The 16276-nt window shown below is 43.1% G+C and overlaps 1 protein-coding gene across 5 annotated transcripts; it reads right to left on the bottom strand.

The window, feature by feature from the left end:
• Positions 1 to 127: 127 nt before the first annotated feature.
• On the bottom strand, positions 128 to 9035 carry LETMD1 (LETM1 domain containing 1). Of its 5 annotated transcripts, none has more exons than XM_047866204.1 (9): positions 8928 to 9035; positions 7846 to 7997; positions 5907 to 6022; positions 5161 to 5243; positions 3454 to 3640; positions 3229 to 3330; positions 2972 to 3124; positions 2463 to 2559; positions 128 to 1150 (listed from the first exon to the last, which is right to left on the bottom strand). In XM_047866204.1, the coding sequence occupies exons 2-9, from the start codon at positions 7850 to 7852 to the stop codon at positions 1080 to 1082; spliced, it is 816 nt and encodes a 271-aa protein (XP_047722160.1). In that variant the 5' UTR covers positions 7853 to 7997; positions 8928 to 9035; the 3' UTR covers positions 128 to 1079. The 5 variants fall into 5 exon arrangements, with proteins under 5 accessions (XP_047722160.1, XP_047722158.1, XP_047722159.1 ...); XM_047866202.1 differs by lacking the exon at positions 8928 to 9035 and adding an exon at positions 8547 to 8687; XM_047866203.1 differs by lacking the exons at positions 3229 to 3330; positions 8928 to 9035 and adding an exon at positions 8547 to 8687.
• Between the last annotated feature and the right edge of the window lie 7241 nt (positions 9036 to 16276).

Below are 16276 nucleotides of genomic sequence, written 5' to 3'. Positions count from 1 at the left end.
TCAAATCCGTTCCCTCAGAACTTCCATCCCATCAGAAGCTTCTATCCCAACCGCCTACGTCTCCATTAGTTAGGTTACGTCCGTCTTGTCAAAGGAGTTTTAGCAAAATCATCCGAGTATGCAGAAGTCACTTCCAGCAACTGGTTTCAGGTAGTCTTTACTTGGCTTTAAAACAGTGCTTCATGCATTTAACAATAAGTTATTACACGTCACTAGCGTACAGGGACAAAAGCTAAACCCAACGTACTCTCGACGCAGACCGCTCCCGGGCTCCCAAGCAGGGTGGTCGTTAGTGTCTTGGAGGTTTAATCCAGGGCCCAGAGGCGGCCACTGGCAGTTACAGCCGGACTGCCGCAACTCAGCGGAGGTAGCAGAGTTTAAGATCTGTGGAGGCTGCACCACAGCCCAGAAATTAAGACAAGGGTGGGGTGAAGGCTATAAACACGGAAAGGGTCAAGTGGCACTTGTATTTCCTTGCATCGTTGCCATCAGAATGTTCCCATATATGAATAACTATTTGCTTTAAAAAAAAAAAAAAAGTGTTTCATGGACTTGGAAAGGGAGTGGTTAACCCAGTGAGGGGACCAAAAATAAAAATAAAAATAAAAAGCCTATTTTTGGTCACAAAAAGGATCGAGGGCAGCATCAAAGGACACGCACAGATGTAAATGCTCCAGTTTCAACAGGGCTGCCCCCCTCCCCAGCCGGAAACTAACAAAAACCCAGCTGTAAAGAATGTGGCAGTGGTTAAGTCCGAGGCTGCTAGGACTTGCCCCACCTGGGGCAAAAGCTCACTTCCTAGGATCTGAACTCAAAACGTCACAATTAAAGCCCAGTACGGAGGCTGCTGCCAGCTCTGGCTGATGGTGAGGAAGTTGGGATGACACTTCTGGTAAGAGGGTGTTTCGGTTCCAGCTCCCTCCCTCGAGGGTACCACGCTGGAAAGCCTGCGGGCACCTGCTCCTCTGCCTCCCGCACACCCCCGCCAGGGCACACAGATGCTTTGCCGGCCAGTGCTGTTTGGTACCACGCTGCCATACTGTGTGACTGCAGGATGATGCCACCCGCTCCACGTTCATTCAGCGCCTTGAGCCGGTGTAGTTGATGGAAAGCAGGACCACGTTGTGTAGCAAGAGGGACAGCTCAGCTTCTGAAAACACCATCAATGTTAATGGTTTGGCCAGAGAACAGTCACCTGGGGCGGGGGTGGGGGGGGGGGGGGAGGGGGCAGGGCTTGATCCTGGAGTCAGGAAGCCAAGTGCAGGGAGGTGTGACATCGAGAGGCTACTGTTCTTGAAGGTCCCCTGCTTCACCCCAGTCCCTGCCACGGATGCTTTCCTTTCCTTCCACCAGGTATTCCTTTCTCCTCATCCTCACTTCTTGCCTCTCATGTGGTGGTGGGAGAAAATTCAGAGATGCTAATGGTAGTGAGCACTAACTATTGTCACCCTTGGGATTCTTCTGCTAGAAGCTGGTGCTCTGGAAACATTTCTTGGCTCCAAGGAGATTAGTAGGCCTACCCTGCTATTCACAGGCTTAGAAAACATCAAAGCCCAGCCAAAGGTTCCAACAAGTGACTCACAGGCCTAATACCCACCCTCAGATACTTTTTATTTACCCAATTGTTTTTGATTTTGTGGGTTTTTTTTTTTAAAGATTTGTTTTTATTTTAAACTTAAAAAAAAAAACGTTTTATTTATTTTTGAGAGAGAGAGACAGAGACAGAGTGTGAGCAGGGGAGAGGCAGAGAGAGAGGGAGACACAGAACCTGAAACAGGCTCCAGACTCTGAGCTGTCAGCACAGAGCCCGACGCGGGGCTTGAACTCACAAACCGTGAGATCGTGACCTGAGCCAAAGTCGGACGCCTAACCGACTGAGCCACCCAGGTGCCCCAAGATTTATTTTTAAGTCATCTCTACACCCAACGTGGAGCTCGAACTCACAACCCTGAGATCAAGAGTTGTATGCTCTACCGACTGAGCCAGCCAGGTGCTCCAAGTGTTTTTGTTTTGAGTTTGAATGCCTTTAGACTGGCGCTTCTCACCCGGGATAATTCTATTCCCCCTTCCCCCACAGGACATCTAGCAATGTTGGGAGACATTTTTGATGATCAGAACTGGGGTGGAGGGCGCTACTGACATCTAGTGGGTAGAGGGCAGGGATACTGCTAGATACCCTCTAACGCACATGGTAGCCCCCCAGGACGAAGCATCTATATATAGTGCTGAGGCTGAGAAACTGCTTCAGACTGGCATGCATGTAGTCTTGGTTCCCACAGTCCCCGCTACTGCCTCTTGTCTTGCACAGTCTACTTCACTACCTGCTTAGCCCCTGTAGGCAAATGAGTTTATACACAGGATAAGGGTCTCACAGTACTCACTCATCAACTCCAAAGTAATCTCAGAATAAAATATAAAAATTATTTGAATTTGAGTGGCATAACCACAGGGATGGGTCTTACCTTTCAGGCTGCAGGAAATCTGTAGCCATTCTCCCAGCCAAGTTCGACACCTCTCTTCAGCGATATGGGTAGAATTCAAGCCACGAAGATAACAAGCCTATTATCACCCAGAAGAGAAACAGTCCTCAATAATCACATAGCAAGTATGGCCATGAACTGTAAACCTACTAATAATTCAAAACCAATCTCATCCCCACAAGAAACCTTTCTCTGTGGCAATCTGAACTACAATGGACAAGAAGACAGGCAAAGAGGACTATATAACCAAAAATAGTAGGTCTAAAGAACAGTGTCCCTGGTTTTTGAAAGGCCATAAGCCAAAACTACTCTGGGCAATTCCCTCCCATGAGTTCACTGAGAAAAAAAGACACAGAAACGAAGTGAAAGAATAAAGAGTTTGGGCTTTGTTGTAACAACCAAAACATGGTGGAGGTCTCTGTAAGCTCCCAGTCCTGTGAGCTCAAAAGCCCACCAAGGATTGAGGGTTGATATTGCCATCAAATTCTTACCGATTTCACTTCCTGAGGGGTCAGGTGGCCAATCCCCAGCTTTGCCAAAGCTTTGTCCAGTTGGTGAATTACAGTGGTATGAGTCTTTAAACGGTGTCTCAACAAGAAAGAAGGCAGATAAGGTGTGAGAAGCATGGCTCGACTCAAGGCTTTCTGTAACGCAACGACACAGGAGGAGAAAGTCAGCACGGCATTACCATACACAGAACCTGAGGCAAGGCGAGGCTGCGGAACAGAGAAAGCCTCGAAGTGCTCACCATTTGCAAAGCATGGAGTTGGTTCATGCCCAGAGGATGGTTAGAGAAACACTCTCTCAGAGCCAGGATATCATGTATTGCTGGGTGGGTACCATGCTGTATCTTGGGAGAGCCAAGAGATTGGTAGAGGTTAGGAAGCTCCTGACTGGCCCTCTTTCCTAGTTTTAGTGCAAACTGGATCTAACAAGAGTCCTAGTTTGCAGGAAGGGTTAGCTAGAGGAATACCTTGGTGCACAGCTCTGTCATATGCCACCGGAGTCCTGCATCAGAAACGAGAGGGATAACCCTTTCTAAATAGCCAAGGATTTCTGGGTGGGACTGCTTCCGGAGAGCATGATAGATATCTAAGAAATCAATTTGTTGCTTTGGGGTCCAGAAATGTTGGATCAGTAGCTGCCTAGGAAACAGGTACCTGAAAGGAAAAGGAATCACAATGTCACTTGCTGAAACCGGCATCTTCAAAGCGATCTAAGAAAGCATTTGGCAGATATGAATACTAGGAAGAAGAAATGGAGACATTACTTCCTACCTCACTGTTCTGTAAATGAGTCTCAGACCAAGGTTTAAGAGACACGGAAGCACAATTTCAAGCAACATTACTGAGGTTTGTGAAAGCAAGCAGTGGTGGAATAGCCTCGCATGCAGTAATTGGATAAAATGACTCCTTTTGAACCAAAGCATCTGAAGAACATATGCTGGACAGACCGGGAGACAGATGCAGACAGAGCTGGTCATTATATGTGATGGTGACAACCTCAAGCTGTTGCACAGTCCGTATGTGTATATAAAATGTGAAAGTCAAATTTGTTTTTTAATTCATTTTCTGCATGTGTGGTGGTTTTAAAGCACGGCCACAAATTCTCTGGCATCCCTCTTATTGAGAAGGAAGGTCTATGTCCCCCTTACTTTTAAATCTGGGTGACTGATTCAACCAATAAAGCAGAGCAGAAGTGAGTCTTTGTGACTTCCAAGGCTAGGTTATAAAAGGCCACCCGGATTCTTATTTGCTGAAACACTCACCCTTGGAGCCCTGAGCTGCCATGTAAGAAGTCCTATTACTCTGAGGCCACCATATTAAAGAGGCCACATATAGGCACTCTGACAGTCCCAGCCTTCCGGCCATCCCTGCTAAGGCACCAGACATAAGAGTGACCTTAGATCATCCAGACCAGTCCATTCGCCAGCTAAATATCACTGAGAGACTTCTGTCAACATCACACAGAAGAGAAAAATCAGTCACACACCTGAACCCTGCCCAATTTCCTGACCCACGAAACCATGAAAAGCTATTAAGTTTTGAGGTTGTTTGTTATGTAGCAACAGATAACTAAAACAACACACAAGATCAAAGTTTAAAAGTGTCATCTTTGCAGGGGGGGGGGGGGGCGCCTGGGTAGCTCAGTCGATTAAGCATCCAACTCTTGACTATGGCTTAACGGTTCGTGAGTTCTAGCCCTGCACTGGGCTCTGTGCTGACAGTGCAGAGCCAGCTTGAGATTCTCTCTCTCCTCTCTCTCAAGATAAATAAACTTAAAAAATCAATCAATCAATCATCAAAAGTGTCGTGTTTGGATGCAAAGTAAAGATTTATGTGATCAGAATATGAAATGCGTTTCTCTCCTAAAAAAACTGTCCCAAATTGCTAAGCCTCTCAGGGAGTGGGTTGCTGCCTCTAGGGATGATGGAAAAGGTCATCATCTTATTTCACAACACACAGGGGCAGCTGAGAGGCAGGAAAAGTCTACACTACCTACACCTACAGCTAGCCCAGTAATCCAAGTGTTACCAAGTGTGGCTAATTAGAAGACTGGAGCAGGAAATGTGATAATCTCTGCCTATTTCTGAAATGGAAAGTTCTTCTTAAAATAATTTTGAATTAAAAAAAAATCTATGTATCTTCAATACGCTGGGAAGATAGAAGTCTGTACTCACATTAGCAAGAAGACCAGGTAGTTGGCAAAGGGTGGAATGGAAATAATACCTAGGAAAAGACACTTGGTGACGTCTCGGCGGAACTAAGCAGAAATAAACACAGACGCAGTTTTAACCCAAGTAAGTTCTTAATACAATGGACAATCCCTCCCCCAACACTGTGCAGTAAATTTCTATTACAGCCCAGAGAAGGATCAAGGTTTTTTCTATCTACCTCTAGCTGGTAAGTTCCTTGAGGACAGAAGCCCTGATTTGTTCATTTTTGTATCCCAAATAATGTCTAGTACAGGGCCTGGCATTATACCAAATCTCTCAACAAATTCTTCCTGATGTGCCAAATGGGTCCTAGGTTCTCGCTCTCAGTTTCAAAGTCACCACCAAAGTGAACACCATCAAGTCACTACCAAATACTACTTTCCTGCTGCCTTTGGGATCCTTGCAGATTTTTATATATTCAGAAATGAACTCGATTTTAGTGTCCACAACTTTCATTCGGCAAGGATGCCAGAATCTCTATGGAGCTCTGTTGTAGAGGGCTACAACTCCGAATAAACCCAATTCTGACAAATAACCCGATGTTCTTACTTAGTTCGATACTTTGATCTCACAGCAGAGGGGAAAAGGTTGATCAGTGGTGAACAAGATAGGAAAGGAAAACAAAACAAAACAAAACAAAAAACACTTGAGATCTTAGTTAACTTTAATTACCTCACCATGAACTTCTGGGTATCTGCCCCGGCCCATACCTGTCTCAAATGCTCCATCTCCCGGTATGAAAGTTGATGAAACTTTACATTGTGCTTCCACATATATGTCTTTATTCTTCTAGCCTTTTTGGCATCAGCCCAAAACATCTGCAATCCTGCCTCATTAAAGTAGAGGACAGAGTGTAATGTTATCCCAGTGTGAATCTTACCACAGGTCCCTAACTCCATGTCTAACCCCAATGCACGTACTTGTCGCTCCCCAAAATTACTCTAAATCAGAGCTCTAAACTAGGACACTTAAAACTCTTGTGAGGCCAACTTGTATCTCTTTTCTCATTCTTCTCCCCTGCAACACACTACCTATCTCCCAGCCAAGCCGGCCTTCTGTGATCTACTAAAGAATGGTCTCCCTCTTCTGGTTCATTGCCCGCTCCCTCCTTAAAATGAAAATTCAAGGGGTGCTGGGTGGCTTTGTCAGTTGAGCATCCGACTCTTGATCTCAGCTCAGGCCGTGATCTCACGGCTTATGGGCTCGAGCCTCGCATCAGGCTCTGCGCTGACAGGGTGAAGCCTGCTTGGGGTTCTCTCTCCCTCTCTCTCTCTCTGCCCTTCACCTGTTGTACGCGTGTGTACCCTCCCTCTCTCTTAAAAGAGATAAACATTTAGAAATAAAAAAAATTCAAAAGCTCCCTAACTTCAGGAAGTCTTGCTCAATTAACCTTATCTTTTCCCCAACCAGATATTAACTTACCTTCTTTCTAGAACACTTTTAGAAATACTATAATTCAACATATTTCTATGGTTCAATTTTTTTTCTTCATTCGATGAGTATTCTTACCTTTTATCTAGGGCTTTAGTTCTTAAAAATGCTTTCATATTTATGAATGAAATGATATAATGTGTAGGCTGGCTTCAAAATTATACAGGAGAAGGCAAGTGTGTAAATGAAGTAAGACCAGCAGCCATGAGTTGGTAGCTGTTGAAGTGAGACTGAGTCTATGGAAATTCATCACATTATTCTCTCTACTTTTGTGTACATTTAAAACTTTACACAATCAAAAGCTTAAAAACAAACCAACCAAAATATTTTTTCGGACCTTTTTCTCATTTAATCATAGCTATAAACTGGGAGCAGAGAAAGTAGCCATTCTATTTCTACTTTAGATTTTCCATGAAGCTAGTAATTATCATGATAATATTCACAGCTGACAATATGGTACTTTGTTGTAATTGGTGTTATGATAAAAGTACAGAGTATAATAATAGAGATACATTTATTGAGCACATACTATGATCAGGCCATGAGTACTTTACAAATATTGACGTATTTAATCTTCATAACCATGTGGGCCAATAGGTAGGTTCTATTATTATTTTCTGTATTTTACAGATGAAAAAAACAAGGAACAGAGAGGTTAAATAACTAGTCCAATCACATAGCCAGTGACAAGCTAGGATTTGAACACAGGCAGTCTGGCACCAGAGTGGACATGTGTCATTATACCATCTCTTAGTAACTAGCTCAGCTTTGATTTTAATGAAAACATCCAGAAAACAAGTATATGTAGTGCAATTTCCACAATATGCTACCTATAGATTTGTGATAACCATTAAACCACATCTGCTTATGGGCCAAGTCCACTGATAAATCACAGGGCAGGTCTGTGCAGCCATAGACGTCTGGCCTGGTGCATGTCAAAGAATTTCCATAATAGGCAGCTGCGTATGGTTAAGAAAAGTGCAAAAATACCTATAGGCATCCCCCTCCGGATGCTCTCAGAAGTTGTTGTCATAATACTTTTCTAGAAACATTCTCCAGAAGTGCTAACTTAAAAGAATTCGTTTCACGCTCAAGCATTTATGAAACAGAAACCCCCCCAGCTCACATCACATAGCAGAACATGCAAACACTCTTACTCATTCTAACTCTTTGACATTGCTCATGAACTGATTCAAGGGATTTCTGTTTTGGTTTTACCTTTCATGAAGATTGTGTACAGGACATAGAAGCGGGGGAAATGACGACCCAAGAAACGATGGTATTTCCCATTAATCACTTTGGTCTTGGTCACCACATAAGAAATCAAGCTCTTCACATCTGCCTTTGGAGAAAGGTGGAGGTTTGAAGACCTACAAGGAAGATCAAAGAGACTATCTGGGCATCAGTCCTGGAGTCCGTTCACACTAATGTAAAACACCAGGTCTCAGGCAATGTATGCTAAGGCCTGAAACTTCTGAAATCCAAGGAAGATCTTGGGCTCAGGAAGAGATAAGCGATCAGAAAAGAAAAACAGATCGGGCAGATGAAAGATCAGACGGGAAGGAATGTTGGGTGTGGGTATGAGTCTGCAGGCAGCGCAAGGCCTGAGGGACCATTTGAACAGCAGGCTAAGGCCAGAGAGATGGGATCCAGACAAGCAGCCGTAAAGCTTGAGTAGAAAAGGGAAGGCTGAAAGAGCTCGGAATAGGTGGGGGATTCGGACAATATGGAGCCCTGAAAGTTGAAGCGGGTCAGGAAGCCATATGACTAGTAGGGATCGGGGTGCGAATTCTGAGCAGAATAAAAACCCAGGGCTAGGACGTGTAACGCTAAGAATTAAGAAAAGGCATGCAAACAAGGCTGAGAGACTGGAAGGGCCTGAACATCAGAAACGCTTTCTTTTCTCCCACGTCCCTCACCGAGGGGCCCCCCAGGCCAGGCCAGCGCGAGGGTGAGCAAGTTGCAGCTTCCGGGTGACATAAGGTCCGGGGGTGACCGCCGAACCCCACAGAGCAGCCCGAGCCCAGCACACCCTGGAGAGCGCCATCTTCACAGCGAGGGCGGGGGAGAAGGAAAGAGGTCGTCTTTAGGTCAAAGTTCACTGTACGTCACGTTCGTTCCAGAACGCATGCGTCTTTCCTGAGCGCTGATTGGTATCCATAGACGGCCTGTCTGAGGCTCCCCTGCAGAGGAACCGATGCTAACTAGGTGGCGAAAGAAGGAGCAGGATTGGATGCATCCAGTATTTCCTTGTTTAAAAGCGCCGGAAGCGGGTTGTCCCGAAGGGAATGAGGACTTACGGCAGTGGTTGGTTTTGCGATCTTGAGGACGTCCTCTCTCTGAGGACCTGCTGACCCCTCGCGATTCACTAGGGCTTCCTAGCGCCTCCCTTGCCCTCTGTCCTTACTCCGGACTTCGGGGCCTTGAGGCGGTGGAGGGGGGTTGGGGGGGCGGGGACGGTATCAGGTGTCACGGTGGCAGTGACTGGGGCCAAGGCGCCTCCTGGGGGCTGGGGCCCGAGGCCCCCTCTAGTGGCGGCGGCCGGGAACTGTCCAGTGTCAGTCGAGGCGATGAGGGAGCGGCCCCTGTGCGCACTAAGTACCTTTTTACTTTAGCCAGCTTTTTCCAAACTAGGTTTGTGGGAAGGTGTCTTTCCTTAAAAGACTCCTGAAGACCAAGGTCGGGTCTGAAGTGTCACTTTTCCGAGACGCGTTCTCTGTCCGCTTTATCCAAAGTAATGCCAACAAAAAGGGTACACATTTTCCTCCGTCACCTTGTGTGTGTATGTATATGTGTGTGTGTGTGTGTGTATAATGTAATACATTATATATGTATTTATACATATATGCGTACATGTGTTATATATAATGTATTATACATGTAAACGTACGTGTGTTATACATATATACATATGTGTGTTATATATGTATACGTATATGTATACATTATATACATATGTATAATGTATATATACACACATTAACTTAAATTGTAGTTAACATGCACGTGCAATATTGGTTTCAAGAGAAGTCAGCGATTTATCCCTTATATACAAAATCCAGTGCTCATCACAAGTGCCCTCTTTAGTACCCCTTACCACCCTTCTAGCCCATCCCCCACCTCCCTCCCTCCATCAACTTACCACTTACATTGTTTATACATTTGTTTCCTTGTTTGGCCGGCTCCCTGAACTAGACTGAGGGCAGGCACCTTCCTGCCTTGTTCACTGCTGTACCCTACCCCTAACAATAGGCACCATGCCTGGGATGTATTAGGTGTTCAATAAATATTTTTGAGTTAAACTAATTACTGAAACTGGGAAGGATTCTTAGAGGTGGTGCTTAGCTGCTGCCCAGATATAGTTTGCTGTCTTGAGTACATATGAATATTTACCCTACATGGAGAGTAGTAAAAAGCATCCTATTGGTAAACAGGATCTAGGTTCAAATCTTAGCATTGCCATTTCCTTTAGTGTATGTGACCTTGGACAAGTTACTTTAGCTCTATTTCTTCTGTAAGAGTACTCATTTGATAAGAGTTCTGTGAAAAGCCAAGAAAAAAATGGTTGTGAAAACTCCGTATGACACTTAATGGGTCAGAGAGTTTCATATTAACATAGCCTGTTTATGACTACTGCTCATGAAGTCAGAAATGTTCTGTAAGTGATGGTCTCTACAATTGTTGGGTAGATGAGGTGGGCAGGATAGAAAGTTGACTAAAACATGATTTCAGTCTTCAGGCAGTGTCTAAGTTCTCTCAACTGTTATGTATCTCAAGAATATTTAGCTCTACAGGTCTTGATCTCAGGGTTGTGAGTTCAAGCCCCATGTTGGGCTCCACGCTGGGTGTGGAGCCTACTTAAAAAAAAGAAAAATATTCAGCTCTAAAATTCTAGAACACTCGTGGAAAGAAGGGGGCAAGATCAATCAGAGACACTTTTGTGGAGGAAATAGGCAGGTATTGTGCCTGGAAAGATGGAGTCGAGGGAACAGTAAAACAATATGGCAGGAACACAGGAATTCTTCCCCTCCCCCCTTCCTTCCTTCCTTCCTTCCTTCCTTCCTTCCTTCCTCAAATACATGTTTATTATTTAGTGCCTCTCCCTCCATGCCCCCTCACCACAACATACACACATAAGTCTTGCTGGTTCAGCCTTCTAACTATTTCTTCAGTCATCCAGTTTCCTCTCTCCTGTGCCACCACCCGCCTTTGATCTAGAAGACTGGATCCGCTTCCTTACTGGTTTCCCTTTCATCTATTTTGGCCTCCTTCCAACCAGTTTTCTATTCCACAGCCAGAGAAAGCTTTGAAAATTGCAAATCTAAGCTTGTCACTCCCCTTTATAAAACCTTTCAAGTTTCCTCTGACTCTTAGGATAAAGTTCAGACTCCTTAACCCGGCCTACAAGGCTTTGCATTATTGACTTCATCCTGTCTTCCCAGCCTCGTCTCATACCGCATCGTATCTTTTCAGCCCCTTAGCTTTCTATGCTAAGAAACGTTGGCCTTTCAGTTCTACTTTAGGCCAAGCAACCTTATGCTCTGGGCTTTTGCATGTTGCTCTTTGCTTGGAGTGTCTTCCCTGCCCCCCAGTTTGTCTTTCAAGTTCCAGCTGAAATGGTAATAATAGCTAGCGTTTATTAAGCAACTATCATGTGCCAGCATTGTTCTTGATGCTTTCTGTGTATTATGTCATTTAATCCTCAGTATAACTTCATGAGGTAGATACTGTTGTTAGCTCCACTTTGTTATTTATTTATTTTTTTGTGTGTGTGTGTTTATTTATTCTTGAGAGAGAGAGAGTGACAGTGAGTGGGGGAGGGGCAGAGCACAAGAGGGACACAGAATCGGAAGCAGGCTCCAGACTCTGAGCTGTCGGCACAGAGCCCGACGCCGGGCTCGAACCCACGAAATTGTGAGATCTTGACCTGAGCCGAAGTCGGAGGCTCAACCGACTCAGCCATGCAGGCGCCCCAGCTCCACTTTATAAATGAGGAAAGGGAGGTTAAGTAACCTGCTCAAGATTTGAGTCGGGATTTGAACCCAGACTGGGCACGTGAATTACTGCTGCACTGTACATAAACAGCACTGTTGGAGAAAACTATTTTTTAATCCCACAGATTTAGGTTCCTCTGTCGCTCATCTGTCTTGTAGCTAGGTATACTTGTCCTTAATAGTACTTAAAATGATCATAATTAATCAGCTGTGGCATTATTCATTTCATGAATTTCATGGAATTCTAAGCTCACTGTATTTATAGTCCCTCGCACAGTGCCTGGGACACAAGACATGCTCATTAAATATTTGTTACATGAATAAGTATTTTATATACCTGAATGTAAGGTAGTGTTTTATTTATTTTTTATTTTTAAATTTTATTCTGAAAATAATTTTGCAGGAAAGAAGTTGCCTTATATCTTGTGTTCTTACAAAGTCTCTTATAGCCCGCGGTGCCTGTTTTATATATTTCATTTTGAATCAAAATACTGTTTGGGGAAGATGCAGCCTGAGATGACCTTAGTCGATGCTGGTTCTCCAAGTTTACAGAGATCACCGTATGGAATTACTTAAAAGGGAGGCGAAAAACGTTAACATGGATTTAAGGAATTATTCTGGCTTTAGGACCTCACAGTTTCAAGTGTTAGATCTTGTTGGAGTAAGCCTTTTATTTTTTTAATTTTTTTTTTTAACATTTATTTATTTTTGAGACAGAGAGAGAGAGAGTATGAACAGGGGAGGGTCAGAGGAAGAGGGAGACATAGAATCTGAAACAGGCTCCAGGCTCTGAGCTGTCAGCACAGAGCCCGACGCGGGGCTCAAACCCACAGATCGCAAGATCATGACCTGAGCTGAAGTCGGACGCTTAACCGACTGAGCCACACAGGCGCCCCGGAGTAAGCCTTTTAAAAAGCAGCAGAGGGGCACCTGGGTGGCTCAGTCGGTTGAGCGTCCGACTTCAGCTTAGGTCATGATCTCGCAGTTGTGGGTTCGAGCCCTGTGTCGGGCTCTGTGCTGACAGTTCAGAGCCTGGAGCCTGCTTCAGATTCATCTCCTCTCTCTCTCTCTCTCTCTCTCTCTCTCTCTCTCTCTCTCTCTCTCTTTCTCTCTCTGCCCCCTCCCCAGCTCTCACTCTGTCTCTCAAAAATAAATGAATGTTAAAAAAAAATTAACAAGCAGAAAGGCTATATTGTGGATATCAGGAATATATAAGCATAGCATGAATTTAAAAAAACCAACTGTCCTCAAATAATTTGGATCTATGTGAGGATGGTGTGATCTGTAAATTGGGCCAGCTGATGATAAAATTGGCTTGAATGATGATGAAAGCACTGATAATTTGAATGAAATTGTATTATAAAGTTCGAGGGAAAAAGCATTATCTCTATTTCATATGTGATTTTAAATGTGTTGCTAAATAATATTAGATAGTGTATGTTCACTAAATTAGTACTACTTAAAGTAGACAGTTGACTATTTCATGTATATGAGGTTGACCAAAAACTATTTTTTTAGTTCTTCCCTTTGGGAAAATAAGGCACTGCCTTATTTTGCAATACATTTTATTAAGTGTTGTTTATTAGGTACTAGCAGACACAAAGATGGGCTGATAGGAATTTGGTGTATATACAAAACCAGAAGAAACTAGCTGGGCTGAAACAAATGGTTATATATTAGGATTAGTTCATTTATTCAATGATCTCACAATTATTAAGCCTCTCCCCCAGGCCAGCCATTTTTCTTGTTGCTCGGAATAAATCAGAGATGAGACAGGTAATTCCAGCCCTAGGATAGTTCACGTAATAAAATGATTGGGAGATATGTTTGGAGTACTAAAGTGAGGCTGGGTTTCTGAAGGCCTCATGACTGAAGACTAGAGATTTGGATTTGATATGAAAGGATTAGAGAGTCCTGCTGCATTTTGCCCAAAAGAATGACAAGAAAAGATGATGTTTTATAAAAATTAGTCTGGGGTGGCATCCAGGATGGATCAGAGTGGGAAGAGACTGAAGGTTAAGGGTACAAAAGAGTTATTATAAGGACCTGGACAAGAGCTAGTGAGGAACCAATAGAATGCCCTAAAATAAGGGCCACCTTAAAGCGGTCCAGATTTGTGGTGCAATAAATGGGAATCAGATTTGAGCTCCCCAAACCCATGTATCATGTAGTTTGTCATCAGAATTTGGCGTTCATCTTATAAACATTTGAGGGGCCACTCTGTAGCCATTCTGCTAGGTTCTAGAAAAATAAGGGCAAATAAGAGGTGGGCCTTTCCCTCAAGAAGTTCAAAAGTTTAGCAGTGAAGATTGGCATTTGAAAGTTACTGTGCTATCATGTGATAGGTGCTGTAACAGAGAAATATGTTCAGGGCACAGTGAGAGTTAAAGGAAGGAGTAATCATTGATAAAATCTGGTGGTGGGGGACAGAGCATCCAGATGAAGAGAAGTCACGCTGGAACTAGATCATGGAAGATAAATTGGAGATTGCCTGGCAGACAAGCACCGGAAGGAAGGGCTTTGTGAAAAGAAGGAACAGCATGTCCAAAGATAGGAAAGATTGAAATTTCAGGAAAAGAGAAATCTCTTTTGCTAGTGGAAATACTCACTGCAGTGATTTGCCAATCTTAGATACTAATTCATTAAGTTTGACAGGCTGCCTTTGGCAGGTTATTCATCCCAAGGCACTAAAAAAAATATCCCAGAATGAAAGAGTTTTAATAACCAGTGCTTAATACAATTTTATGATATTCTTTCAGAATCTGAACAAGATGAAAACTTCTTAATTGCATTTTTTTCTTATGTGTTAAAAAGGTTGGGAAGCCTGGCTGTCTGTCAAAGAGCATGTGCCTCTTGATCTCTGGGCCATGGGTTCGAGCCCCATCTTGGGTGGGGATTACTAAAAAAAAAAAAAATTAATATTTTAAAAGGAAGAGAGCAAGGAATACTATAACGTACACTTACATATCCACCACCTAAAATGAATAAATAATATCATACCTACTTTTTCCCAAGTCCCATTTCCCTCCCTTCCTGGGCATCCCCTTGGTATCAGTCCACTTTTAACACTTAGAATATATATATTATAATATATATAATTATATATTGAATATAAATTACATGAATTATATATGAGCATATGTATATTCAATATGGATTACACATATATGTTTGAATATATATGCATATGAATATATACTATATGAGTTTTTTTAATGTTTTAAAAATTCATATACAGGATCACCTGGGTGGCTGAGCTGGTTAAGCGTCTGATTCTTTAAATATTTAGTTTCGAGAGAGACAGAGAGAGGCAGAGCACAAGCAGGGGAGGGGCAGAAAGAGAGGGAGACACAGAATCTGTAGCAGACTCCAGTCTCTGCGCTGTCATACAGAGCCCAACTCGGGGCTCAAACCCATAAACCGTGAGATCATGACTTGAGCCGAAGTAGGACGCCTAACCAGCTGAGCCACCCAGGCACCCCTAAGCATCTGACTCTTGATCTCAGCTCAGGTCTTGATCTCAGGGTCATGAGTTCAAATCCTGTGTTGGGCTCCATGCTGGACATGAAGCCTACTTAATAAATCAATATTCATGTACAGTTGACCCTTGAACAACATGGGTTTGCACAGCACAGCCCCTGTTTGAACTTACTCAAAAAGTGCTAATTAAAATGTGGATAATTGTTGATTTTAGTGGAACAGCATTCCATTAAGGTCAAGATCATGTCCTGAGTTGCTTTTGTACCATGTTGTTGGGTCTTTCATAGGAGTAGTGCTGGTTTGGGGATTTAATTTTTTTTAGAGAAAGGAACACAAGTACATTGTAAAAAAAAAACTTTAACTTTTCCCCGTGTATTCTTTTTTGAGACTCACAGCATTACTTTAAAATTTTATTTTGAAATATACAATACAGAAAGTTATTTTCAGTTTATTGAGGTATAAATAACATCACTATTACTTTTTAAATATTATGAAGAAAGACAACCAAACAGACTACCTACACCCCCCCGACTGTGTGTACAAAAACCCGTTTCTATGGATATTTTTCTATGTGAAAAATCATATGGACTTTTATAAATATTGTTTCTAACACAATTCTATATTTGTAAATTAATTTATAATGTGAGCTGGGACACAATGTGGGTCCACTCCCACTTATAGCAGATTTTTTTCAATAAATACAGTACGGGACTATAAATGTATTTTCTCTTCTTTGTGATTTTCCAAATAACATTTTCTTCTCTCTAGCACACTTTATTGTAAGAATACAGGACATAATACATAGAACATACAAAATATGTATTAATTGACTATGTTATTGGTAAGGCTTCTGGTCAATAGTTAAGTTTGGGGGGAGTCAAAAGTTATACAGGGATTTAAAAAAAATTTTTTTAATGTTTATTTATTTTTGACAGAGAGAGAGAGAGACAGAGCATGAATGGGGGAGGGGCAGAGAGCGAGGGAGACACAGAATCCGAAGCAAGCTCCACGCTCTGAGCTGTCAGCACAGAGCCCGATGAAGGGCTCGAACTCACAGTCCGCGAGGTCATGACCTGAGCTGAAGTCGGATGCTCAACTGACTGAGCCACCCAGGCACCCCGATATACATGGATTTTTGACCGCGTGAGGGATCAATACCCCAACCCCTGTGTTGT

This window comes from Prionailurus viverrinus, chromosome B4 (genome assembly GCF_022837055.1).
Source record: "Prionailurus viverrinus isolate Anna chromosome B4, UM_Priviv_1.0, whole genome shotgun sequence".
Classification (NCBI taxonomy): domain Eukaryota; kingdom Metazoa; phylum Chordata; class Mammalia; order Carnivora; family Felidae; genus Prionailurus; species Prionailurus viverrinus.
This window is presented reverse-complemented; position numbering and strand designations above follow the sequence as displayed.